Genomic DNA, 25,937 nt, shown 5'->3' with positions numbered 1-25,937 from the left:
GTCACAATTTTAGGTTTATGGTAAGAAAAATTCTAAGAATGACCCTCAATGAATCTTGGCCTTATATCATCCCCTCCCCTTTGAATGTGGGTAGAACCTCTGAATATGATGGAAAACACTCCGGTGATTGTTACTTTACATAGGAAAAAAAGGAGATTATGTGAGTGGGCCTAATCTAATCACACAAGCCCTTTAAAATCTGAGTGGTTTTTTCCAGTTAACAGAAAAAGTGGAATTTGGAGATTGGAAGCATGTGGGGCTCTGAAGATGGAGGGGGGCTGCATGCCAAGGAATGTGGGTGGCAGTTGCTGCTGCGGCTAAGTCGCTTCATTCATGTCTGACTCTGTGCAACCCCAGAGACGGCAGCCCACCAGGCTCCCCCGTCCCTGGGATTCTCCAGGCAAGAACACTGGAGTGGGTTGCCATTTCCTTCTCCAATGCATGAAAGTGAAAGGTGAAAGTGAAGTCACTCAGTCGTGTCTGACTTCGCGACCCCATGGACTGCAGCCTCCCAGGCTCCTCCATCCATGGGATTTTCCAGGCAAAAGTACAGTACTGGGTTGCCGTTGCCTTCTCCAGGGTGGCAGTTAGGAGCTGAAAAAAGTGTCCCAGCTGACAGTCAGCAAGGCATCAGTCCTATAACAACAAAAACCTGAGTTCTGTCAATAACCTGAATGAACCTGAAAATAGATTCTTCCCAGAGACTCCAAATAAGACCCCAGCCCAGCCAAGACTTAGATTTCAGCCTTGTGAGACTAAGTAGAGACTGCAGACTTCTGACTTACAGAAGTGTCAGACAGTGAGTGAACGATGTTGTTGTTTTAAGTGTTTATTTATTTTGGCTGTGTCCAGTCTCCGTCGCGGCAGATGGGCTCTCCCATCTTAGTTGCAGCATGTGGGATCTTTAATTGCTGCTCACGGGAATCCTCTTCTAGTTGCAGCATTTGGGATCCAGTTCCCTGACCACGGATTGAACCCTGGCCAGCTGCACTGGGAGAGCGGAGTTTTAGCCACTTGGACCACCAGGGTGTTGTTTTAAGCCACTAAATTTGTGGTCATTTGAGATGTAGCAGTAGCACCCTAATATAAGCTTCTATCTATAGTCTTGTAGTCTTAAAATATGTAAAAATTGTTTACTTCTAAGGCAATTAGTTTGACTATAATAACTTTTTTGTTCAATTTTTGTTTATTCCTAGAGTTAAGAACTGCCACCATTGTTTTTTTCCCCCACATTTGCTTGGTTCTCTGCTATTACTTCAACAACTCTACCCAATGCCCAGTGATATTTTTTCCAGTCATTCAAAACACAACTAATCTACCAATTCCTTTTTTCCCAAACTTCTCTCTGCTACTCCTACATTCTGCCTTCTATTCCTGGCACATAGCTCTTTCCTAAAACTTGCTTTTGCCTCTCTCCAAGATTTTATTCCCTATTTCCTGGATTCTTTCTTTCTTGGTTTTACTCTCTCCTTTTCCTGGAATATATCCTTGACTAGCTTTCTAAGAATGTATCAGAGGTATATTTTTGAGTGAAGAATGGTTTTAGACTACCATCACACTTGTCAGCTTTTCCAGATATGGAATTCTAGGTTGAAAGTCATTTTCTGAAAACTTTGAAGGTATACTTTATTGCCCTCTAACTTCCGGCTTTGTGTAGGATGTATTTGTCTCCAGAAGCTTTTTGTTTTCTTTTTTGTACCCTAAGTGTTCGAAATTTCATAATGTTGGAACTTTCTGTATGGGTCTTTTTTTATTCACTGTGATAGACTTTCCATGAGCTTTTTCAACCTGGACATTTGTACCCTTCATTTCTGACAAATTTTCCTCTATTACTTCTTTATTAATTTGTTCTCTATTTTCTCTCTTCTCTCTTTTTGGAACTTCCATTTATCAGCTGTAAAGCCTGAGGTGATCCTCTAACTTTATTCATATTTCTCTATATTTCCTTTGGGTTTTAAAAAATTTACTCTTTGGAAGCCTCCTCAATTTTATCTTCCAACCTTCTGGGTTAATTATCTTTTGCTGTGTAAGAAATTACCCTAAAACATAGAGGCTTAAACCAACAAAACATGTATTACCTTATAGTCTCTGTGAATCAGGAATCTGGAAGGAGTTTAGGTAGGTGGTTCTAGCTCCGGGTTTCTCATGTGTTTTCAGACAGGGTGTCAACAGGGGCTCCAGTCGTCTCATGACTGGAGGCCTCAGTTCTTATTAGCAGCTGGGCATCTCTGGCTCTTGACACAACACCTCAGTTTCTCACCACATGAGCCTCCCCATAAGCTGCTTGAGTGTTCTAACCTGGCAGCTGACTTTCCTGAGAGCTGATCAGAGAAAGGGAGGAAGAAGGAAGGAAGCCAAATGTCTTTTTATGACCTCGTCTCAGAAGTGACTGTCACTTCCACCTTATTCTTTTTGTTAGAAGAGAGTCACTAAATCCAGCCCACACACAAGAGGAAGGGTAATAAAGAAGCTGTGGACTTGGGCAAATCACCATATCTTTGTATCAGAATATTTTGGTGACTATATTCTTAATTTCCAAGGACTGTTTTTGGTCCTCTGGTTTTCCTTTTCCACATCTTTTTTCTTCCAGGATATTTATACTTTATTTGAAATTCTCTTCTGTTCTCTGCATTAGCTCTTTTTCTCCTGCTCTTTTCTTTCCTATGAGTTTATTTTGGTCTCTGTTTTCCTCACTGATAACTATTGTCAAATAACTGGTTATCCTTGGCTCTTTATTCTAAGAGTGAGGAACTAAAAAGCTGACTAGAAGCCTGGAGGACAGGGTTGGTTATCCATTTGGGGCTTCCCTAGGAGCTTTCCACTGGCTTTCTACGTGTTCTCCAGGGAAGAACACCATACTTGCCTCTCTGGGGATTGTTATGTGTTTGTTGCTAGCATACTGGGACCAAGACTGAGGGTCTCACTTTTGAGGATCTTGGTTTTCACTTAATCATGGTATTTTTAGTCCTACACCATATGCCATCCCTCATAGTAAATCCTGTCCAGGAGTGCAGTGCCTCCAAGATTGAGTTCCTCCAAAGACATCTTTCTCTTTTTTCCTCATTTTCATTGAGATATAATTGACATATAACATTGTGTAAGTTTGGGCTTCCCTGGTGGTGCAGCAGTAAAGACTCCACCTGCCAAGCAGGAGACGTGAATTCAATCCCTGGTTAGGAACATCCCCTGGAGAAAGAAATGGCAACCCACTCCAGTATTCTTGCCTGGGAAATCCCATGGACAGAGGAGTCTGGTGGGCTACAGTCCATGGGGTTGCAAAGAGTCGGACACAACTTAGCTACTAAACAACAACAAGCAGATTGTGGAAGTTTAAGGTGTACAATATGTTGATTTGATACATTTAAAATATATTGCAAAATGTTAACCACTGTAGCATTAGCTGTAATACCTCCATGACATCACATAATTGCCATTTCTTTCTTGTGGTAATAACATTTAGGATCTACTCTCTCAGTACCTTTCAATTATATATAATACCATTTAATTACCTATAATCACCATGCTGTACGTTAGATCCCCATAACTTATTCATCTTATAAATGGAAGTTTATACCCTTCGGCCAACATCTCATCCGCTCACCTCCACCTCCTGGTGACCACCATTCTACTTTCTGAGTTCTACTTTTATAGATTCCACATATAAGTGAGATCATAGAGTATTTGTCTTCTTCTGTCTGACTCACTTACTTATCTTACTTAGCATCATGCCCTGAAGGTTCGTTCATGGGGCAGCAAATAACAGGATTTCCTTTTTTCCCATGACTGAGTAATATTTCTTTGTATATGTATTTATACTGCATCTTCTTTATCCATTCATTCATTGGCAGACACTTAAGATTCTGTAAATGGCTATTGTGAATAATGCTGCAGTGAACATGAAAATGAAGATTTCTCTTCAAGATCCTGTTTTTATTGCCTTTGGATATATAGCCAGAAATGGGGCTTCTGGACAGAGAAATCTTTTATCTCCTTGCTGGGGCATGGTGAATATGATGAGCCTGGTTGTGCCGTGTGCTCTGCAGACAGAGTTTCAGTGAATACCTCCCTGTTCTCCGACCTATTTTTTTACTCCTACCTTCTGTGGTACCTGCTATATACCAAAGTCTGAGATTCTCAAGCACATTAGGTCAATTCTAGATATATCCTCCATTGCAGAAACTTGAGTTAAAACTTTTCCTATTCTGATAAACTGGGGCTTCCCAGGTAGCATTAATGGTAAAGAACCCACTTGCCAATGCAGGAGATGTGGGTCCCATCCCTGGGTTGGGAAGATCCCCTGGAGGAGGGCATGATGCCCCACTCCAGTATTCTTGCCTGGAGAATCTCATGGACAGAGGAGCCTGGCGGACTGCAGTCCATGGGGTTTCAAAGAGTCAGACAGGATGAAGTGAGGTAGCACACACACATGCACATTCTGATAAGTCAGCTGCTACCCCTTCATCCACTTCCATTTTTCAAAAGATGTTTCCAGTGAACTGTATCATCTTGCTTCTGTACCCTTACTCTCTCTCTGCCCCTGAAGGTTAGTGCCATTTTCATCATTGTGTTTTTGCTTGTTTGTTCTGGGGGCAGCACTGTGTCTTCCTTGCCGTGCACAGGCTTTCTCTAGTTGCCGCAAGCGGCGGCTGCTCTCTGGTTGCAATGTGTGGGCTTCTCACTGCAGTGGCTGCTCTTGTGGAACATGGGCTCTAGGCACACTGGTGTCAGTAGTTGTGGTGCATGGGCTCAGTTGCCCCGTGGCATGTGAAATCTTCCCAGACCAGGAATAGAACCTGCGTCCCCTGCATTGGCAGGCAGATTCTCAACCACAGGACCACCAAGGAAGTCCTTGTTGTTGCTATTTTGATGTCATTTTAGGAAATTTAGGAGGGAAAGAAAATAAACTTTATGGTTAATCATTTTTAAAACTGATTTTTGTGATGTATTTCCAAAATTATAGAAAATTTGTAAGACTGGTACAAAGAAATTCCCTATACCCTTTACCCAAATTAGTCAGTTGTTAATATTTGGCCATATTTGCTTGTTCTCTCTCCCCTCATATATATATATAATTATATATTAGCATATCTATATATAAACATCTATTTTTTTCTCAGCTAGTTGAGAATCAGTAGTTCATATTATGTCCTTTACTCTCAAATATTTCAGTTTGTATTTCTCAAAAATAAAAACACTTTTTTAGGGGCTGCCCTGGTGGCTCAGTGGTAAAGAATCCACCTGCCAATGCAGGGAACATGGGTTCAATCCCTGATCTGGGAAGATGCCACAGAGCAACTAAGCCAGTGTGCCACAACTATGGAACGTGTGTGCCCTAGAGCCTGGGAGCCGCAGCAACTAAAGCTACTAAAGCTCACATGCCCTAGATCCCATGCTCTGCAACAGAAGCCACCAGAAAGAGAAACCTGCACACCTCAACTAGAGAGCAGCCCCTGCTCGCTGCAACTAGATAAAAGCCCAAGCAGCATCAAAGACCCAGCACGGCCAAAAACAAATAAATAAAATTATTCTTTAAAAAGAATAAGAACATTTTTTTAGATAATCCACAGCATAAGTTATCAAACTCAGCAATTTTAACACTGATACAGTACTGTTATCTAATTACCTACAGTCTATATTCCAATTTTTCCAGTTGCCCTGTTAATGTCCTTTAGAACAAAATTTTCCCTTTTAGGATCCAATTAAGGATCAGGCATTGCATTTAGGTGGCATGGCTCTTTAGTTTCCTTTTATCTGGAAAAATTCCTCTGCTCCTTTGTTTCATGACATTGACAATTTTAAGAGTACAGGCAAGATATTTTATACAGTTTTTCTTAATTTGGGTTTATCTGACGTTTATTAAGATTAAGGGCTTCCCTTATGGCTCAAATGGTAAAGAATCTGCCTGCAATGTGAGAGACCCAAGTTCAATCCCTGGGTCGGGAAGATCCCCTGGAGGAGGCAATGGTAACCCATTCCAATATTCTTGTCTGGAAAATGCCATGGCCATGGGAGCCTGGTGGGCTACAGTCCACAGGATTGCCAAGAGTTGGACACAGCTGAGCAACTAACACTTCCTTTCTCTAGATCAGGTTTAAATGTTTTTGGCAGGAATAAGCAATACTATGTCTTTAATACATCACATCAGGAGGCTTGAGATGTCATTTTGTTCCATTATTGGTGATGTTAACTTTGACCATTTGATTAAGGTGGTGTTTGCCAGTCTTCTTCACTGCCAAGTTGATAATGATAGAGTAAAGGGACAAAACAGGTGAATAAGTAGTTAATCCCACTGGGAGATTGTACGAAACAGTATGGGAGACCCTGTAATTTAATGATTACTTAAGAAAGCAGATTTGTTTAACCACGAAACCAAGCAGACTAGCTTAGCAACAGAACCACACAGAGGCAGAAGACATGACCCAAAACAATAAAACAATGGTGGCATGAGACTCACATCCTGCCCATTGAGCTCAGTAAGTTAATGATCCCTAGAACGTGCTCTCTGCACACATAAAAAACAATAATTTGTGTACCTAGCTTGACCATGTATGGACAAAAAGACTCCCTTGCCCAGCCTGGAGGAGGAGCTGATGATGGAAGCATGACATCTACTCAAGAAAGACAAAGAAGTCCTTCTCCCTCTCCCCACTTTTCCTGTGATTATAAAACTAGCCCAGTAAGTTCTCAGAGCATGGCATCCCCTTGCCCACCTACTTGTAAGCCTCCAAGTGTCCTTCTCTAATCAGCTACTTCTTATCTATCACTTTGTCTCTTGTTGAATTCTTTTCTGCACTGAGACATAAAGTACTACAGTATCAGAGCTCTTCAGAGCCCCTGAGACTAAACCCAAACAGTTTCAAAGTTGCTATTTTTATTTTGTAATTAGTAGTGATTTCCAGGAAGATATTTTGAAGAAATGTAAATACCCTATTTTACATCAAACTTTTTCTTACTAGTTTTAGCATCTACTGATGATTCGGTTATCTCTATGATAGTTCCAAAATGGTAATTTTCTAACTCACATCCATTTTAACTCCAAGTGTAAAATTTAGGCATGAGTTTTTCCAAAGCATTCCATTTCATTTTTATACAAAGTCACTGCTCTTTTTTTTAATATCCCAGAAGTTTATTTAATTCTTGCTTGATACATTTTATAGAGAAAGGTTGGGACTATTTGCTTGGGGTTCCCCTAGTAAATCTCATGGAGGCACCCACTGATCCTTTTTTAAAAATATATATTCCATTAGTTTAAATAATATATCATTAAATTGCAATTACAAAGTAAAACTGGAGAAAATTTTACAGGGAGAAAAATCACAGCTGACACTTGGTATGCATACAGTTCCACTGGTGGGAGCATAAGTATGCAGGTATGCTAAAGAGTGGCTCTTGGCTGCAACTGGAGTGTTTCAGGCATCTTTTAATAAGTTTTTCAGAGGAAATGCAGAACATTAATTAATCTAGCAAACCTATTCAATGGAGCTTCTTTAGAAGAGCTCCTAATATTTATAATATTGAGCTATTCACATTTAATATTCTAAAATACACCAAGGAACTAGGGCATTGTAAAGAATTATTGATAAAAACTTGGATATGCTTGTCCTGGACCAAGCTAGAGGTTCCTGAATATTTGCCAAATTCTATATGTGAGTTAAGATACGGGGGGGAATAAATGTGAGGTCCCTTTCCAGACATATTTTAGAAGCTTAGAATTCCTTGTAGTGAAATATCACCCAAATGAGACTAATGTAATATTGTATGTCAACTATACTTCAGTTAAAAAACAAAGAAATATTACCCAAAGATAATGATATCTGATAGAAATTGACAAGATACTCTAAAATTCACATGGAAATGTAGGGTATCCAGAATAACCAAAGTAATCTTGAAGAATAAGAATGATGGAGGACAAACTTCCCAATTTCAATTCTTCTACAAAGCTTCTATAATCAAGACCATGGTGATGTTGGCATAAGAATTGCCATATTAGATCAGTGAAACAGAATTGAGAGTCTAGAAATAAACCCTTATATTTATGGTCAATTGATTTGCAACAAAGGTGCCAAGACAATTCAATGGGAGAGAATAGTTTTTCCAACAAATAATGTTGCAAAAACTGGATAATCACATGCAAAAGAATGAAATTGGACCCCACCTCACACCATATGCAAAAATAAACTCAAAATGGATCACAGACATAAATGTAAGAGCTAAAACTTTTAGAAGAAAAATCTTCATGACCTTGGATTAGGCAATGTTTTGTAATAAATGACAGCAAAAGCATAAATGACAGAAGAAAAGATAGATTGGATTTCATAAAAATTAAAACCTTTTGTGTTTCAAAGAACACTGTCAAGTAAGTGAAAAGAGGTTTATGTGTTTTTGTAAATGTTTGGATTATAAGACAGATTTTAAAATAAATAAGTATAAACTTATTAAATCAACAATCATAAGAAAATGAAAGTTATTACAGTTGTGTAGAACAAAATGTGGGCTCAGACAATTTTGATAGGAAATATTTTCAAAATGTTAACAGATAATTCCATTCTTAATAGAAAAAAATGAAAATAACCAATTAATTTTACAATACTAACACAAACTGATAAAATAACATAAAATAATACAGAATACAGTACAAAAGAGGAACCCATAGACCAATAAATGGACAAATTCACTAATAGGTTAAGTTCAAGAATAAAGACAATCATATACCATCAAGTAGGATTTATTCCAGAAATGCAATGATGATTTACTATTAGGAAATAGATAAATATAAATACATCACACCTGTATGTCTAAAAGTTATATCCAACTATCACTAGGAACTAAAAAGGCATTTGATACTTTTAGAAAACACTTTGTAAATTAAGAAAAAAAGGACATCATTAGCATAATATGATATCCACCTCATATTTATACACAAAAATAAATTCTTGATGATGTAAAGACCTAAGCATATAAGACAAAACTATAGAAATATTAGAGGAAAATGTAAAATATTTTCACAATCCTAGGATGATTTCAGAAAACTTTCTTATAGGACATAAGGCCCAGAAGCCTAAAATTAAAGATTGACAACCTTTCCTAAATAAAAATTCTGTATCAAAAGACATCATAAAGTTAAAGGTAAGAAAGCAACTAAGAGAGGAATTCCCTGTTAATCTAGTGGTCGGGACTCCACACTTTCATCGCCAAGGACCTGGGTCTGATCCCTGGTCTGGGAACTAAGATCCCACAAGCCGTGCAGCATGGCCAAAATTAAATAAATAAAAGAAAGACTAAGAGAAAATATTTGCTATTTATAGATATGTATGTGCGTATACACATATTTATATATATACACACACCTCTATATAAACACACACAAATTTATAATTCACACATACATATAAAACACATTTATAATTCATATATATAATATTCAGAGTACATAGAAAACCCCCAAGTAGGGCATCAATCCAGATTCCCCTTCTCATTCAACATCAGATATTTATTTTTTGGGAACTGACTGTGCCAGGCACTGTGTTAGACGCTGGGAATACAAAAGTGACTAACACAAACAATAATAAACAAGATATTCACAGATTATAACACGTATAACAAGTATGGAAAGGATATAAGGGTGGGAGAGTTGATGCAATGGCTCAGGAGTTATAAACTGCTGGCCAGAGGGCCAGACTCAGCCTGCAGAGTGATTTCTTGAAAAAATCTGGACCAACATAAAACTCAGGAGATTTTATGTAAATTCCACATTTCTGACTTCTCTTAAAGATCTCTGACCGCACTGGCCCTAATTTCCCACATGAGCACAAATGGCCAGAGTAAAGTAGCAGCTGCCCATTTTGATTGGACAAGTTTCTTGCTCAGTTTGTTTTATTCATTATCTGCCTGACTCTTGGAGGCAACTGAGTTCATAGATCCCATGATGGAGAGTAACTTGGAGAGGTCCATTTGAGCAACTTCATGAAGAATGAGAATGAACCAGCCATGTGTAGAGGTAAGGCAAGAACTTCATAAGAGCAAATTTCAAAATCTAGAAGCAGTTCAAGGCCAAAACTATAGCAAAGCACTTCCAACTCCCACTTTGATCACAGACTACTTTCACTGAATCCCAGTCAGAGACCTGTGACTCATCTCCCATTTGTAACAAGAATTTTTTTCTCCTATGGTTGATTTCTATTTTCATACTGCTACGGTCAGAAAAGATGCTTGAAATTATTTCTCTCCTCTTAACTTTGTGTGAAATTATGTGGTCTATTCTAGAAAATGTTCCTGGAGACTTGAAAAGAATGTGTACTCTGGTTCTTTTTTAAAAAATTATTTATCTATTTTTATTTTTGACTGTGCTAGGTCTTCGTTACTTTGTACGGCCTTTCTCTAGTTGCAGCGAGCAGGGTCTACTTTGCATTCTGGTGCATGGGTTTCTCGTTGTGATGGCTTCTCTTGTTGTGGTGCACAGGCTTTAGGCACGTGGGCTTCAGCTGTTGCAGCTTGTAGGCCCTAGAGCATGGGCTCAGTAGTTGTGGTGCATGGGCTTAGGTGCTCCTCAGCATGTGGAATCGTCCCAAACCAGGGATCAAACCCATGTGCCCCCTGCATTGACAGGCAGATTCTTATCCACTGCACCACCAGGGAAGTCCTGGTTCTTTGTTTTGTTTTGTTTTGTTTGGATGTAGTGTCTTGTAGATATAAGTTAAGTCCAGCTGTTTTATTGTGTTCTTTAGGATTTCTGTTGCTTTACTGATTTTCTGTCTGGAAGATCTGTCCTTTGATGTCAGTGAGGTTGTTAAAGTCTCCCGCTGCTGCTGCTGCTGCAGTCACCATCTGCAGTGATTTTGGAACTCAAGAAAATAAAGTCTCTCACTGTTTCCATTGTTTCCCCACCTATTTGCCATGAAGTGATGGGACTAGATGCTATGATCTTAGTTTTTTCAATGTTGCATTTTAAGCCAGCTTTTTCACTCTCCTCTCTTCACCTCATCAAGAGGCTCTTTAGTTTCTCTTTGCTTTCTTCCATTAGGGTGGTGTCATCTGCATATCTGAGGTTATTGATATTGCTCCCAGCAATCTTGAATCCAGCTTGCAAGTCATCCAGCCCAGCGTTTCACATGACGTACGCTGCATAAATAAGCAGGGTGACAATATACAGCCTCCTTTCTCAACTTTGAATAAGTCCATTGTTCGATGTCTGGCTCTAACTGTTGCTTCTTGACCTGCATACAGATTTCTCAGGAGGCAGGTAAGGTGGTCTGATATTCCCATCTCTCTAAGAGTTTTTCACAGTTTGTTGTGATCCACACAGTTGAAGGCTTTAGATTAGTCAATGAAGCAGAAGTAGATATTTTTCTGGAATTCCTTTGGGTTTTCTGTGATCCAACAGATGTTGACCATTTGATCTCTGTTCCTCTGCCTTTTCTAAATCCACCTTGTACATCTGGAAGTTCTCGGTTAACATACTGTTGAAGCCTAGCTTGGATTTTGAGCTTTACCTTACTAGCATGTGAAATGAGCACAATTGTACGGTCATTTGAACATTCTTTGGCATTACCCTTCTTTGGAATTGGAATGAAAACTGACCTTTTCCAGTGCTGTGGTCACTGATGAGTTTTCCAAATTTGCTGGCATATTGAGTACAACACTTTACAGCATCATCATCCTTTAGGATTTTAAATAGCTCAGCTGGAATTTCATCACCTCCACTAGTTTTGTTTGTAGTAATGCTTCTTAAGGCCCACTTGACTTCACACTCCAGGATGTCTGATTCTAGGTGAGTGAACATACCATGGTGGTTATCCAGCTCATTAAGACCTTTTTTGTACAGTTCTTCCATGTGTTCTTGCCACCTCTTCTTAGTGTCTTCTGTTTCTGTTAGGTCCATACTGTTTCTGTCCTTTACTGTGCCCATCTTTGCATGACATGTTCCCTTGGTATCTCTAATTTTCTTGAAGAGATCTCTAGTCTTTCCCACTCTATTGTTTTCCCCTATTTCTTTACACTGTTCACTTAGGAAGGCTTTCTTATCTCTCCTTGCTATTCTTAGGAACTCTGCATTCAGATGGGTATATCTTTCCTTTTCTCCTTTGCCTTTTGTTTCTCTTCTTCTTTCAGCTATTTTGTAATACCTCCTTAGAGAACCATTTTGTCTTGTTGGGTGTATATTGGGTGTATATATGTTATTAATAACACATGTAATATCTTCTTGTTGTAATATAATGATTCCTTTATCATTATACAGTGTCCTTGTCTTTCTTCATGGACTTTGTTTTAAAGTCTATTTTGTCTAATAAGAGTATTGCTACCCCTGATTTCTTACTGTTTCCATTTACATGAGGTATCTTTTTCCATCCCCTCACTTTCAATCCATGTGTGTCTTTTGCCATAAAGTGGCAGCATATTGTGTGTTCTTCACCAGTCATTTTAATTGTGCACATCCTGAAATATCTATGCACAAAGACAGTCAGGGAACTTGACTACCCTCTGCGAAGTTTGGTTTCAGTTATATTATTCAGAAACTTCTACGTAAAAATTCCACTCAATAGCAATTATGTTCTGTTTCTAGTATTCCCTTGAAGCCACTTCAGCTGCCCCAGAACTGAAGTCTGGGCTCATGTGACCAAGCTCTGGGGTACATAGGCTGACTCTAGAAGCTCAGGATAAGGCTATGAAACTCAAGGGAGTTGGAGTGTTGAACTCCAGGGCAATCTATCAAGACAAAGGTATGTGTATATGGCTCTTCTCCTAGGATATCTAGTCTTCCTATAATGATTAGGAACAATAACCACAAATCTCAAGCGAGCACTTGGGACTTCCTGATAATCCTGTTATATTTCCCTAGCCACTCTCCTACTCCTCAAGGCAACTTCACATCTATTCTCTCCTCAAATCTCTAAAATGCCCTCTCCCATCCTCACTCTGAGGTAGTAACTTCCTTGTTCCTTATTTAACTAAGTAGGAGTAATCAAAGGACACTGTCCATCATCACATCTAACATTCCACTGCATTTCTATCTTCCCTCTGCTACAATGCATGAACTAACTCCATTTGTCTGCTCTATCTCATCCACTTTTTTTAGGTTTATTTATTTTTGGCTGCACTGGATCTTTGCTGCTGTAAGTGGGCTTTCTCTAGTCGTGGCAAGTGGAGGCTACTCTTTGTTGCAGTGCAGTGGGCTTCTCATTGTGGTGGCATCTCTTGTTAGGAAGCACGGGCTCTGGAGCGTGGGCTCAGTGGTTGTGGCACATAGGCTTAGTTGCCCTGTGGCACGTGGGATCTTCCTGGAACAGAGAGTGAACCTGTGTTCCTGCATTGGCAGGCGGATTCTTAACTACTGGACCACCAGGGAAGTCATGGATCTAATCCACTCTTAACCTCAAGGATTTTGCTCCTGTAATTATCCCCTTCTCCCTCAGTTTTGTCCCTCTTCCCAGATCATTCCCATAAGTATACACATGTGCTGTAATCTCTTCCATCTGGGAAAAAAGGGAATCCTCTCCTGATCATATGATCCCCTCAAGCTGTTATCGCCATTTCTTGCTCCACCACTCTCCCCCCTCCCACTCCTGATTATACCAAAATGCCTAGGAAAAGTAGTTTATACTCATCAACAGGAGAAAAACCACCATGCTGATTGACCTCACTTTAAAATTCCTGATCACTAAACTCAAGTGGGTCTTTATGGCTGCCCAAATGTCAGACTACATTTCTTTGTTCTATGCATTTTCTCACTCTGCTGAAGGCCTCTTCATATCTTCTCTTCCCTCATACCTCCACCACTTCCTCCCCTATCCTCACTCTCAGATAATGGCTTTCCTTCTATTTCACAGTGAAAATGGAAGCAACTGGAAGATAATTTATATAACCCCTCACAAACCATATCTATCCATCTACCTGCATCTGTGCCCATATATGTCTTAGAATAACAAGTGAATGTTCTACACACTTAAGACCAACCTCTCCACTGGTGCATCAGATTTTTGACTATTCAAAGATACTACTCCAACTGTTGCCTCAGTTTTTCTGTGTCTAACCATTCCTGTCTACATACATACATGCTACAATTTTTTCCATCTTAAAACCTTACATCCTATTTCCCTGCCTACCCCCTCTACAGAAAAGCTTCTCAAAAGAATTGTCAGGTCTTTCTGTCTCCAAATGTCCTGCCAGTCTTTCTTGAACCTACATCAATCGGGCTCTTGCCCCGACCAGTCCACTGAAACATACCTAGTCACCAGTGCTCCTATCCATGGTGATGTTGCCAAATTAAATGGTAAACTCTTAGCTTTCATCTTATTTAACATATTAACAAGAAAGAGCAACAGAGCTCACCTGGTTCTGAATCCTGATGGTGCTAATGTTGCTTACAGTACGTCAGCTGGTAGAGGTTTGGGAATGTGGACCACCATAATGGGGAACTTGCTTCATACCCTTCTGTTACTTCAGAACTGGTTTGGGAAAAGTATGTGTGGAGAAAATACTGCATTCTGTTTGGCTCTTACAAAACCACATCCATCCACCACGCTTAACCAGGTCTTTCTAATCTCAATTTCTATATTCATTAATTTAAGGAACACACAGTTCCTGACTGTGCTCACCCTTAGTTCCACAACACAAGTGATCTTACAGGGCTGTGAGTTGTATTCAGAATGATTCTCTGGCCCCGCTCGCTTTCTGACTGATTTCACTCTGTTAATACATTCACTCAAGTGGCTTGACCCTCTTCTGACTGCCTGTACTAGCACTTCAACCTGTTCTCCATGCTCAGATCAGCCACACTCTTACCTGGCTCTTCAGTGAGGGCTTTAACAGCAACATTAAAATGAATCTATTAACACTTCACATTCTTAACACATACTATAATGATATTTTTTAGTTATTCACAATTTTTCTTTGAAGAAAGTTTTTTTCCCCTTCTAGTAGATATGAGGGCCCACTCAACCTTTCCTTATTATAGTCATAATGAGAACTTGTTGAAGTGAGTCAACACAGGTAACTAAATATTCTGCCAGTCTCTGCCCCCTTCCTTTCCTTTCCTCCTGATAAAGAACTAAAATAGAAAAGCCAAAGGGGAATACTAGGTGTGGAGAGCATATTTTGGTTTATCCTTGACTTCAGAAACTCATTTTTATCAGGTACTCAAAGCTAAGTCACACTAAGCAAATTCAGAGTGCCCCATTTTCCTCACCTGTAAATGGAGATAATAATGCCTTCCTTACTGATCTGTTTTGGAGAGTAAATTAAACATACAATGTATGTAATACACCTAAGACCTAGCACATAAAACTGTATGACAGATGATTGGAAGAAAAGTTAAAAACCATAATTTTATTTACATAGGGAATATATACCTTTCCTCTGACTGGAATATATTTGCTACTCCAAACATACTTGCCAGGGTAGAGAGCCTGAAAAGCAATATATATATTTGGGTCATATAGCTTATAGGATCTTAGTTCCCCAACCAGGGGTTGAACCTGGGCCCTTTGGCAGTGAAAGCGCCGAGTCCTAACCATCAGACCACCAGGGAGTTCCCATGGAAAGCAATATTTTTAACCATAAGATTTCTTGAGAAGCAACAAATGCTAGCTGGCATCAAAGGATAGCTCATCCAGACCCTGAAAGAGCCTGGTCAATTGCAGTTGCTCACAGAAGAGCATCCCTGACCAGTGACCAGAACTCTCTTGTCCACCAATCAGTAATTCCTACCCCTCCGAGACTCACCTTACTGATCCTGATTCTACTAGTTGCCCCTGCAGGTTCAGCCCAGCTTCCTGAGTTCATTCACCTTGAGTGCCTAAGCTTTCCCTTCCCTATCCTGCCCAGGAGAGCCTGGCCACATATCTGTCCTTTCCTTTGCTCAATCTGTCTCACCAGTTGCTTTGAGTCCTATTCTCCTATCTTCTTTTAGCATCACACCTGGACTCTTTTCTTGGTTCAGAAGTGTCTTAGAATTTCAGAAAAATTCCCTTATATGGCCCTTTGCTAAGACAGCTTGCCTTGTTATATGAAAAACCTAGGTCAAGCTAGACAGAATCCCAACACACATCTCCACGCAGGGCATTGCCCACTGACAGGCATCTCAGAGGCAAATTGATGGGGATTGGTGGTAAAGAGTGCTTATGCTTGTTCTTGATCGGAAACAAATGAAGGAGTCTGCCTGCCAGACTCTAGTGACTGCCCTCCAGCCACAGACACAGTGACCTCCGAGCTCTGCATATCCAAAGGGCCTCACTCCATCTTCCTCCACTGCAGCCTTTATCATTCCTCCTCCCAGAGGAATCCCATAATGAGTCCTCCTAGTTGCTCTTACTTCCAAATGAATCTCTTCAAAGAAAAAGTACATCTTTGGTAAAAACTGAGTATGTATCACTTGTATTCTCATTTTCTGGATCTTGTCAAAGGGATCCCATACGTGGTTTTCCCTACCCTTGCTGGAAAGTACTCTGCTCAGTCTCCTAGTTCTCTTGACCTCTGCTAGCTGCCTGTTTGATGACCCGCTATAAGACAGCTGGATATGCCATTCTTAGACTCCAGCAGAGGGCACTGTAGTTCTGGCTTTTCGAACAGGAGCGTGAATGGCACAATGCAGCCAAGAGTGAACCGGCCAAAGTCTCTGAGCCCCTCTGCCTTTCTAAATGGATAAACGTACTGAAATTATTATTTTTGGAAACACTCATACATCTCATAGCTGCTGGAGACCGTCATCTTCATCCACCTGAAACTAGAGGGACAAGATACTCAAGCTACTCACAGTTAGATAATATCTAATAGACATTACTTGCAGTTGTCTTGAAGTTGGTATAACTGCGAGCAGAGTAATACCACCCTGCCAGAGCCTCAGGAATGGACACCTCCAAGGTAGGTGTGTCTGTATTGCAGCAGACAGACCACTTTTTTCACAGGGGCTTGGTCTTTCCCTGCTGGTTCTCCCCACTGAGGCTGGTCTAATCCACTGAAGAGTGAGCCACCAGGTTCGTCTTCTCTGTTCCCTCGATGCTAGCCATAGGAAATGGTGTTCTGCATTTAAGTGACGCTCAGGGAGGCAAAGATGTGCTTCTGGAACAAGGTAATATCATTACTAAGTCCCTTATCCAACACAGGCTTCTTCAGGGTGAGAAGACACCCTTGACAGGGCCCTCACTGAGCTATACACAAGAGAGCCCACTAAGAGGGTAGTTCTATCAGTTCATCTTTTTCCTTAGCCTTTGGTCTTTCCTGGAAACCCTGATGATATTTCAGAAGCCAATTTAATGTGGTTAAGAGCATGGGCAGTTGAGCCAAAGTGCTGGGTTAAACTCGTGTCTTGGCCATAAGCTAGTCATGTGATCTTGGCAAATCACTTAACTTCTCTGGGCCTCCGTTTCTCCATTTATGAAATAAGGTAATAGTACCCACGTTTTACACTTGTGCCAAGCACATTCATTGCATATCAGCTCTTCTTCTTGTTGTTATCGCTAGAAGATCCATGCAGTCCATTTTATATCAGCAGTCTGCAACCAGCACTGTCTCTCTCTTATCTCATGCACCCCCCAAACTTTCCCTGTGTTCAGAATTCTGAAGAACTGCACCACTTTAAGGAAGATATTTTCAGAGGTAAAGGAACTGCCCCCATGTGTAAAATGTGCCCTGAGAATTGGTCTGGTTGCCTGGGTTTATGTTCTTGTTCACTTTCTCCCAAATCACTGACAATCTCCTGATGTCAGGAAAGACTAAGTGCAAGATAGCTTCCAAAACTACTTCAACCAGTTTCAGTCTGTGTTAATACTCCAGTCAACTTGCCTCATATCTGATACGACCTCTTAGATAGGAGTCATATTTTATGTACAATACCATAACATCTAGAAATTTTGTTTGCGTTTCTACAAGTATGTTCTACAAATATCTTGTATGCATTTCTAGTCTGGGTGGTATTACTCTGCTTACAGTGACACCAACTTCAAGTAATATCTGTTAGATATTATCATCACTATGTACTAAGAATCTGGAACAGACAGGCAAATACCTTAACTTAAAATTCAGAATTCTGGGAGCCACTGAGGTAGCGTACATGCTTAGTTGTTCAGTTATGTCCAACTCTTTGTGACCCCATGGGCTATAGCCCACCAGGCTCCTCTGTCCATGAAATTCCCCAGGCAAGAATACTGGAGTGGGTAACTGTTCCTTTTTCCAGGGGATCTTCCTGACCCAGGGATCAAACCCAGGTCTCCTGCATTGCAGGAAGATTCTTTACCATCTGAACCATCCTAGGTAGACCCATTCTAAAAAAACATTGTGGCAAATCAGCCCCAGTTCCAACTAACAGAAACAGTGGGCAAAGCAGTGGGAAACTAAGATTTTGTGACCTTCTTAGGGGCGCTGGGAAGCTTATACTACTGAGAAATCTGCAACATAAATTTGGAAAAGTAGAAGATCCAGCCATACTTTTGCATTACCCCATATATCCTTCACAGTCCACTCAAAGCATTAAATCTGGTCTTTTGGCAATTCCTAATTTATAGCCTGGTTCTAGAAGAAGCTGTCAGGGCCCTTCCTATCTATTTACCACAAAAAACCATATGGAGTATAGTATTAACTAAGTGGATGAAGAACCTCTGTTATACCATCTGCCAAAAAAAATGATGAATTTTTCTCCCTTGCCACAGTGGAATTTGCTTATAAAGAGTTCATTGCATTGCGCTATCCAGAACATGCTCTTTCACAGTAGCTGTGGCATGATTCTTACCTACCCCTCACCACCCTTCACCTCGGGTGGCTTCCAAAACTTGGCAAAGCTATGGGTTACCAAAAATATCTTCCAGCTTGCCAAATACTGATCCGAGGAGTAGGCCAACTGGTGCTTGATTCAAGAGGAAGGCATCCAAGTGGGTGACACTGTCTAATATGCCTCCAAGCACATGGTAACCCACACAGGAAACTGGGCACCCACTACTCAGAAACTGACGTAACAGTTATCTGATAATAATCATATGGCTATACTTTAAAGAACTATCAGCCTGAGGCCTCAGGACCAGAGAAAGAGTTCCCTCTGTCACCTGCACCCTAATCAATAATTGCCTGCAGTCCAGGTCCCATTGCTCACTAGGCTCTTTCTTGGTCTACACTTACTTGGCCATGGACATTCTGCCACCCTCACTTAGCCCAGAGTCAAACAACCAAACTCAAATGACACTGTTTCTAGGAAATGTAACCTGTGATGAAGTACGAAGCCAACCCCTGGTTCACTCCAGGGTTCCACCTGTCCCAGCCCTCAACTGTCAGTGGAGGGGACTCAAACTTTGCCCCACTCTGGTGGTGTCACCATCGCAGAGAATGTTAAGGATGTCCATGGGAGGGCAAAAAGGAGGGTGGAGGGACAGAGATGATGAGCAACGTGTGGGGCCAAGCAGAAGAAAGGGGAAAGCAGGAACTGCGAAAGAACTACAGAACAGCAGGCATCCCCACCACCCACCCAAGATGAGTCCGCAATCTCAACAATTTCCAGAGAGAATGGCAAGCTTTGATCCAGTTCACGACAAGCTCAGGATTCTGAGATGCAAGCCAAATCTAGCCTATTTAAGTAGAACATGAATTTTTTTTAAAGATAGTGGTAAGACTACACCAAACTTAAAAGCTTCCATGTGGCAAAAGAAACAAATTGAAAAGACAGCCTACAGTATGGGAGAAAATACTTGCAAACCATATATATGATAAAGGGTTAATACCCAAAACACATAATGAATTCCTATAATAGCAAAAAAAGAAAGAAAATCCAATTAAGTGGGCAGAGGATCTGAATAGACTTCTCCAAAGAAGACAAACAAATGGCCAACAAGTATATGAAAAGATGCTCAACATCTAATTATCAGGGAAATGCAAATTAAAACCACAACGATATATCACCTCACACCTCTTAAAGTGGGTATAATAAAAAAAAAAAATCCACAAAAGATAACAGCATTGGTGAGAAGAAAAGGGAACCCACATGCATTGTGGTAGGTAAGCAAATGGGTACAGCCACTGTAGAAAACAGGGCAATTTCTCAAGAAATTTCTCAAGAAACTAAAATAGAACTACCATATGATCCAGCAATCTCACTTCTGGTACATATATCCCCAAAGAAACTGAAATCATGGTCTCAGTGGGATGTCTGCACACTCATATTTGTTGCAGCATTATGCACACTACAAGACATGGAAGTAACAGAAATGTCCATTAGGGCTTGGATGGGTTTTTTAATGTGGTAAATGCATACAACGGAATATTAGTTGGCCTTTAAAAAAATAGGGAAATCCTGGCATTTGCAACAACATGGATGGACCTGGAAGAGATGCCAAGTGAAATAAGCCAGACAGAGGACACATATTACATGATACCACTTATGTGAGGAATCTAAAATCATTAAAATCAGTAGAAGCAAAGAATACAGTAGTGTTTACCAGAGGCTCAGGGGAGGAAAAAACAGGAGGGCAATAATCAAGGAGTACAAAGTTTCATGCAAGTATTCATGCAAGAAGAATAAATCCTAGAGATCTACTGTACAGCACAGTATAGTTAACACTATACTATATACTTAAAACTCTACAAAGAGACTAGAGTTTATGTTAGATGTTCTTGTTACAAAATAGTAATTAAGAAGGTGAGAGGAAGTTTTTGGAGGAGATGGATATGTTTGTGGCATAGATTTTGGTGATGGTTTCACAGGTGTATACTTATCTCCAAACTCATTAAGTTGTATAAATTATATACATACAACTTTTTTTATGTGTGTTACACAACGAAGTAATTTTTATTAAAAAAAATTATTATTCAGGTGTGTCAGGTCTTCGTTGCAACACGTGAGATCTTTCACTGCAGCCCACAGACCCTCTAGTTATGGTGCGTGTGCTCAGTTGCTCTGTGGCATGTGGGACTTAGTTCCCTGACCAGGGATAAAACCCAAGCCCCCTGCATTGCAAGGCAAACTCTTAACCACTAGACCACCAGGCAAGTCCTTGAAATAGTTGTTTAAAAAATATTAGGAGGCACATAAAAACTGTAGAAGGGACAGAGAACCACGTTGGGCAGAGAGTAACCAGAAACAAGGTTCACAGTCATGCCACAGACCTGGCTGTGCAGCTCCGCCAGTGCATTCAGTGCTGTGGTGGGCGCTGCCAGCACCGAGGACACTGGGCCCCAGACAGCGCTGCTGGAGACAAGAGGCAGCTTCACTGCCCCAGCCTCCATCAACAGAAAAAGACTTCACGTGGTCCAGCTTCTTTGCAACCCCAATCTTTGATTCAAAATCTGAAGAAGACGTGTTGATTAGCCTAGCCAAAACTCTTGGCCCTTGGCCTTCCTACAAGAGAGGCTGGGTCCATGCAGGCTGCTATAACAAAATACCATAGACTGGGTGGCTTATAAACAAAGATTTATTTCTCACAGGAGACTAGCAGTCCAGGATCAGGAAGCCAGGTGAGGGCTCTCTTCCAGGTTGCAGACTTCCTGTTGTTCCCTCACGTGGCAGAAGGGGCCAGGAAGCTCTCTCAGGTCTCTTTTTATAAGGGCACTTATTCCATTCATGGGGGCTCCATCTCATGAATCACACCCCAAGAGCCCCACCTCCAAATGCTATTACCTTGGGCATTAGGTTTTCAACATATGGATTTAGGGGGAGGATGGAGTGGAGGCAATTCAAACATTCAGACCACAGCACTGGGTAAGGAAAATCTCATCTTTTCAGTCACTATAAGAAGATACAGATTTTGCATCTGAGAAGATTTCTAAACCCCCGTAAGAATGCTAAGACTACACCATCCCACTCTATACTGCCTTTCCAGCTCCTGGCCCTGTCCCTCTCCATTTGACCCAGCACCAGTCCAGCTCTAAACCAATAGCAAGCTGAGAGCTCTCTAATGCTCCTAACATACTTGATGCCTGCTGCCCAAAATGCTCTTCCTGATACTGCTGTGTCCCATGAATGCCTTCTTACCCTGCAGCACTTGGCTTGTGAGGGGCTTGGAGGGACCCCTGCCTGTGCCGGGTTAGCGTGGAGACCAGAGACTGAGAAAGCCAAACAATCCCATTTGCTAGGCACTCAGACCAAGTCTGCTCTCGTTTCAGACCAGAAGGATCCAGTGCCCACAAGGCTTCCCCCTATTTCCTCAGAAGATGGGAATTATTCTGTGCACCAAAATAGCCACACAAAGTACCACGAAGCTGTTCGGAAGGTATCGTTAAAGACATGTAAGTATCTTGGATTCGTCACAATTCTAGGGGCAGGAAAAGTGTGTCTGAGTTGCTAAAGTGGCTGGGATGTGGTGGGCGCTGTTTTAGAGCAGGCGGCGAGGTCAAAAAGAGCCAAGAAGAGACTGAGAAGAGGGAGAAAGTGGGCTCCAATAGTGAGGTAAACAAGATAAGATAAAAACTGAATCAGAATTGATAGCAGAAGACCTACCTGTGAGTACTTTCTGTCTCTTTCAAGTGTCTCACCGTGGATAAGTCACTTATCCTTTTTAAACTTGTTTCCTCATTCATTAAAAAAAAAAAAAAAGGCAGAAAATGCCGACTCCACCAATCTTACAGGATTGTTATGAGGATCAAAGCTTGTAGCTAAGAGGTTAAAGCGTCTGCCTGGAATGCAGAAGACAGGGGTTCGATCCCTGGGTCGGGAAGATCCCCTGGAGAAGGAAATGGCAACCCACTCCAGTACTCTTGCCTGGAGAATCCCATGGATGGAGGAACCCGGTAGGCTACAGTCCATGGGGTCGCAAAGAGTCAGACACGACTGAGCGACTTCACTTTCTTTCAACTCCAAACAAGCTGTGTGACCTAGGGCAAAATCCTTTGATCACGTAACTTCTCTGAGTGAGTGAAGTCGCTCAGTCGTGTCCAACTCTTTGCGACCCCATGGACTGTAGCCCACCAGGCTTCTCTGTCCATGGGATTCTCCAGGCGAGAATGCTGGAGTGGGTTGCCATTTCCTTCTCCAGGGGATCTTCCCAACCCAGGGATCAAACCTGGGCCTCCCGTATTGCAGGCAGACACTTTAACCTCTGAGCCACCAGGGAAGCCTCTAGACCACCTGAAAACTGGAATAACACTCTAGTGTTTTTTGAGAAAGAGAAACTTACATTTTAAAAAGTACCTAGGACAAGCTGCAGTCCATGGGGTCGCTGAGTCAGACATGACTGAACGACTTCACTTTGACTTTTCACTTTCCTGCACTGGAGAAGGAAATGGCAACCCACTCCAGTGTTCTTGCCTGGAGAATCCCAGGGATGGGGGAGCCTGGTGGGCTGCCATCTATGGGGTCGCACAGAGTCAGACACGACTGAAGCGACTTAGCAGCAGCAGCAGCAGGCCAAGCTACTGATATAGGCAGATACTTGCAGGAATCTCCAGGGAATTCTGCTATGTAAAGAAAGCCAGTCCCCAAAAGATCCCGTACTGTATGATGCCATTTATACAACACTCTTGAACTGAGAAAATTACAGAACTGAAGAACACATTACTGATTACCAAGGAGTGGAAGGAGGAGTATGTGACTGTAAAAGGGCAACTCTGGGATCCTGTGGTGACAGAACTGTATCAGTATGTTAATAGCCTAGTTGTAACAGTGAAAAGTGGAAGTGTGGTGTTTTGTTTTGTTTTGTTTTTTGCTTAATCGTATTGGACTCTATGCAATCCCATGGCTGTAGCCCCCCAGTCTCCTCTATCCATGGGATTTCCCAGGCAAGAATACCGGAGTGCACTGCCACTTCCTTCCTCAGAGGGGCTTCCCAACCCAGGGATCAAACCCGAGACTCCTGCATTGGCAGGCAGATTCTTTGCCGCTAAGACACCTGGAAGGCCCCAATAATATAGTAGAGATTTTTTTAAAAAAAATAATAATTATAAAGACTAGATAGCCAGAATATTAGGCTATAATTCTAAGTTTTAAATACAAGTTTTATACACTGGTATAATTAGATTTATACAATAGTGAAAATCCAAATAAAGAAAATCTAGGTAAGTCTGATATTCAAAAATTTTTAAATATCTAATACAACATTTAGAATTTAACAGGTACTGGATAAATTATAGGACTTCCCTAGTAGCTCAGACGGTAAAGCGTCTGCCTACAATGTGGGAGACCCGGGTTCAGTCCCTGGGTCGGGAAGATCTGGAGAAGGAAATGGCAATCCACTCCAGGATTCTTGCCTGGAAAATCCCACGAATGAAGAACCGGGTAGTCTACAGTCCATGGGGTTGAAAAGAGTCAGACAGGACTGAGCGACTTCACTTTCACTTGATAAATTATATGTTGCTGCTGCTGCTGCTAAGTCGCTTCAGTCGTGTCTGACTTTGTGTGACCCCAGAGACAGCAGCCCACCAGGCTTCCCCATCCCTGGGATTCTCCAGGCAAGAACACTGGAGTGGGTTGCCATTTCCTTCTCCAATGCATGAAAGTGAAAAGTGAAAGTGAAGTCACTCAGTCATGTCTGACTCTTTGCGACCCCATGGACTGCAGCCTACCAGGCTCCTCCGTCCATGGGATTTGCCAGGGAAGAGTACTGGAGTGCGTTGCCATTGCCTTCTCACAATTATATGTTAGCAATACCTAAATATAAGGCAGTCTCACTGCTAAATTTCAGAGAATTTCCTGAAATAATCAAAGGGGGAGGGGAGGAAGAACCAGTAGACCCTTCTTGCACATTTTCTAAGCGGGATGTGTGGTTAGGACTCTGCACTCTTATTGCTGAGGACCTAGGTTCAATCCCTGGTTGGGAAACTAAGATCCCACAAGCCATGTGGCATGGCCAAATAGAAAAGAAACCAAGTAGGTAGACCACTTGTTTTTGCACCACCTTAGCACTTGGGGAAAGTGCTCTTAGAGATTGACTTGTGGTAAACACAGGAAGAACCAAGACTGATTCCACTGACCATGTAGGGTGTAAGATGGTAAAATCCAGAAGTGGAGCTGAGTGTGGTGACTACATTTCTGGGACTTCTCAGTATCTAGTCAAGCCTAGTTGCTACGTTGGGCTTGTGGTGCCCTGAGGCACAAACTCTAAGAAATCTGATAACCTGCCCAACCATTCAGTCCCTAATCAGGTCTTCAGGGTCCCCCTGACTGATGCTCAGAACTTCAGCTTCTGGCGGTCCAATGCTGCAGGAGTGCGCCCAGAAGAGACCATGCCGTGGATCCGGAACCCCCGCCACTGCCTCATCAAAAGCGCAATGACCAGGTTAGGCTGGGAGGGGGGAGGGTGGGGAGATCACTTAAATCCTTAGAGATGCTTTCCATCTTATTCAGAGTTGGGAAATGGAATAGGAGGTTTTGGTCTTTCCAGAGAAAACTGGCCCCAGAATCTGGGCAGTAGTGGCTACTGCTAGTAGTGGCTATTCAAAGGAGCTAAAGATTCATCCATGTCTTTGTGTTTCACCTTATGGCTATGACTTCTGAACACTCGAGAATCTACAGCAGGCCTGTGGGAGGCCTGGAATGTTTCTGCTCCCTTCGCTGCCACCTCCCACCTCTCTAAGCACCGCCCACTGGCAGCAGCTCCACTTCATCACTACCCCTGCCCATTCAAGGTTTAAGCCCCACCCCACCCCCAGTCCAGCCTAACCTAGCTGAATCGGAGACTGTCTCTTTCCAGGTTTATGGATCACTCTATTCTCAATGACAGGAACTTCAGTCTGTATTAACCAGGATATGTTTGCAGAAGGACAAGATAGTACTGCGGATGGAGCAATGAAGAGGTGGTATCCTGGTTCCGATGGCTGACTAGTGGGGAGAGGGGACTGAGAAAGTGCAATAAATAGACTGATCTAGAAGTAACTTGTGTACACAGGAAATGAGTGAGTGGGAAATTATTCCCCAATTCCTGTGAGATCAGGATTGTGAGAGATTCCTGAAGGAGTCAGAGCTTGGTACTTAGTTTGGGAGGGGCCAGGACAGACCACTACAAGGGGTTCTGAGCTCATGTATGGTAGGAGTC

The 25,937-nt window shown here is 41.7% G+C and overlaps 1 protein-coding gene across 1 annotated transcript; it reads left to right on the top strand.

Annotated features, from left to right (window-relative positions):
* Positions 1-11,021: 11,021 nt before the first annotated feature.
* On the top strand, positions 11,022-25,777 carry SPMIP11 (sperm microtubule inner protein 11). Its single transcript, XM_027967392.3, has 4 exons — positions 11,022-11,239; positions 22,075-22,197; positions 25,037-25,181; positions 25,596-25,777. Exons 1-4 carry the CDS (start codon positions 11,185-11,187, stop codon positions 25,642-25,644), a joined length of 372 nt encoding a protein of 123 aa, XP_027823193.2. The 5' UTR covers positions 11,022-11,184; the 3' UTR covers positions 25,645-25,777.
* Positions 25,778-25,937: the final 160 nt, after the last annotated feature.

Source organism: Ovis aries, chromosome 3 (assembly GCF_016772045.2).
Source record: "Ovis aries strain OAR_USU_Benz2616 breed Rambouillet chromosome 3, ARS-UI_Ramb_v3.0, whole genome shotgun sequence".
Lineage (NCBI taxonomy): Eukaryota > Metazoa > Chordata > Mammalia > Artiodactyla > Bovidae > Ovis > Ovis aries.
The sequence above is the reverse complement of the archived record's forward strand: the minus strand, read 5'-3'. Positions and strand labels throughout refer to the sequence as shown.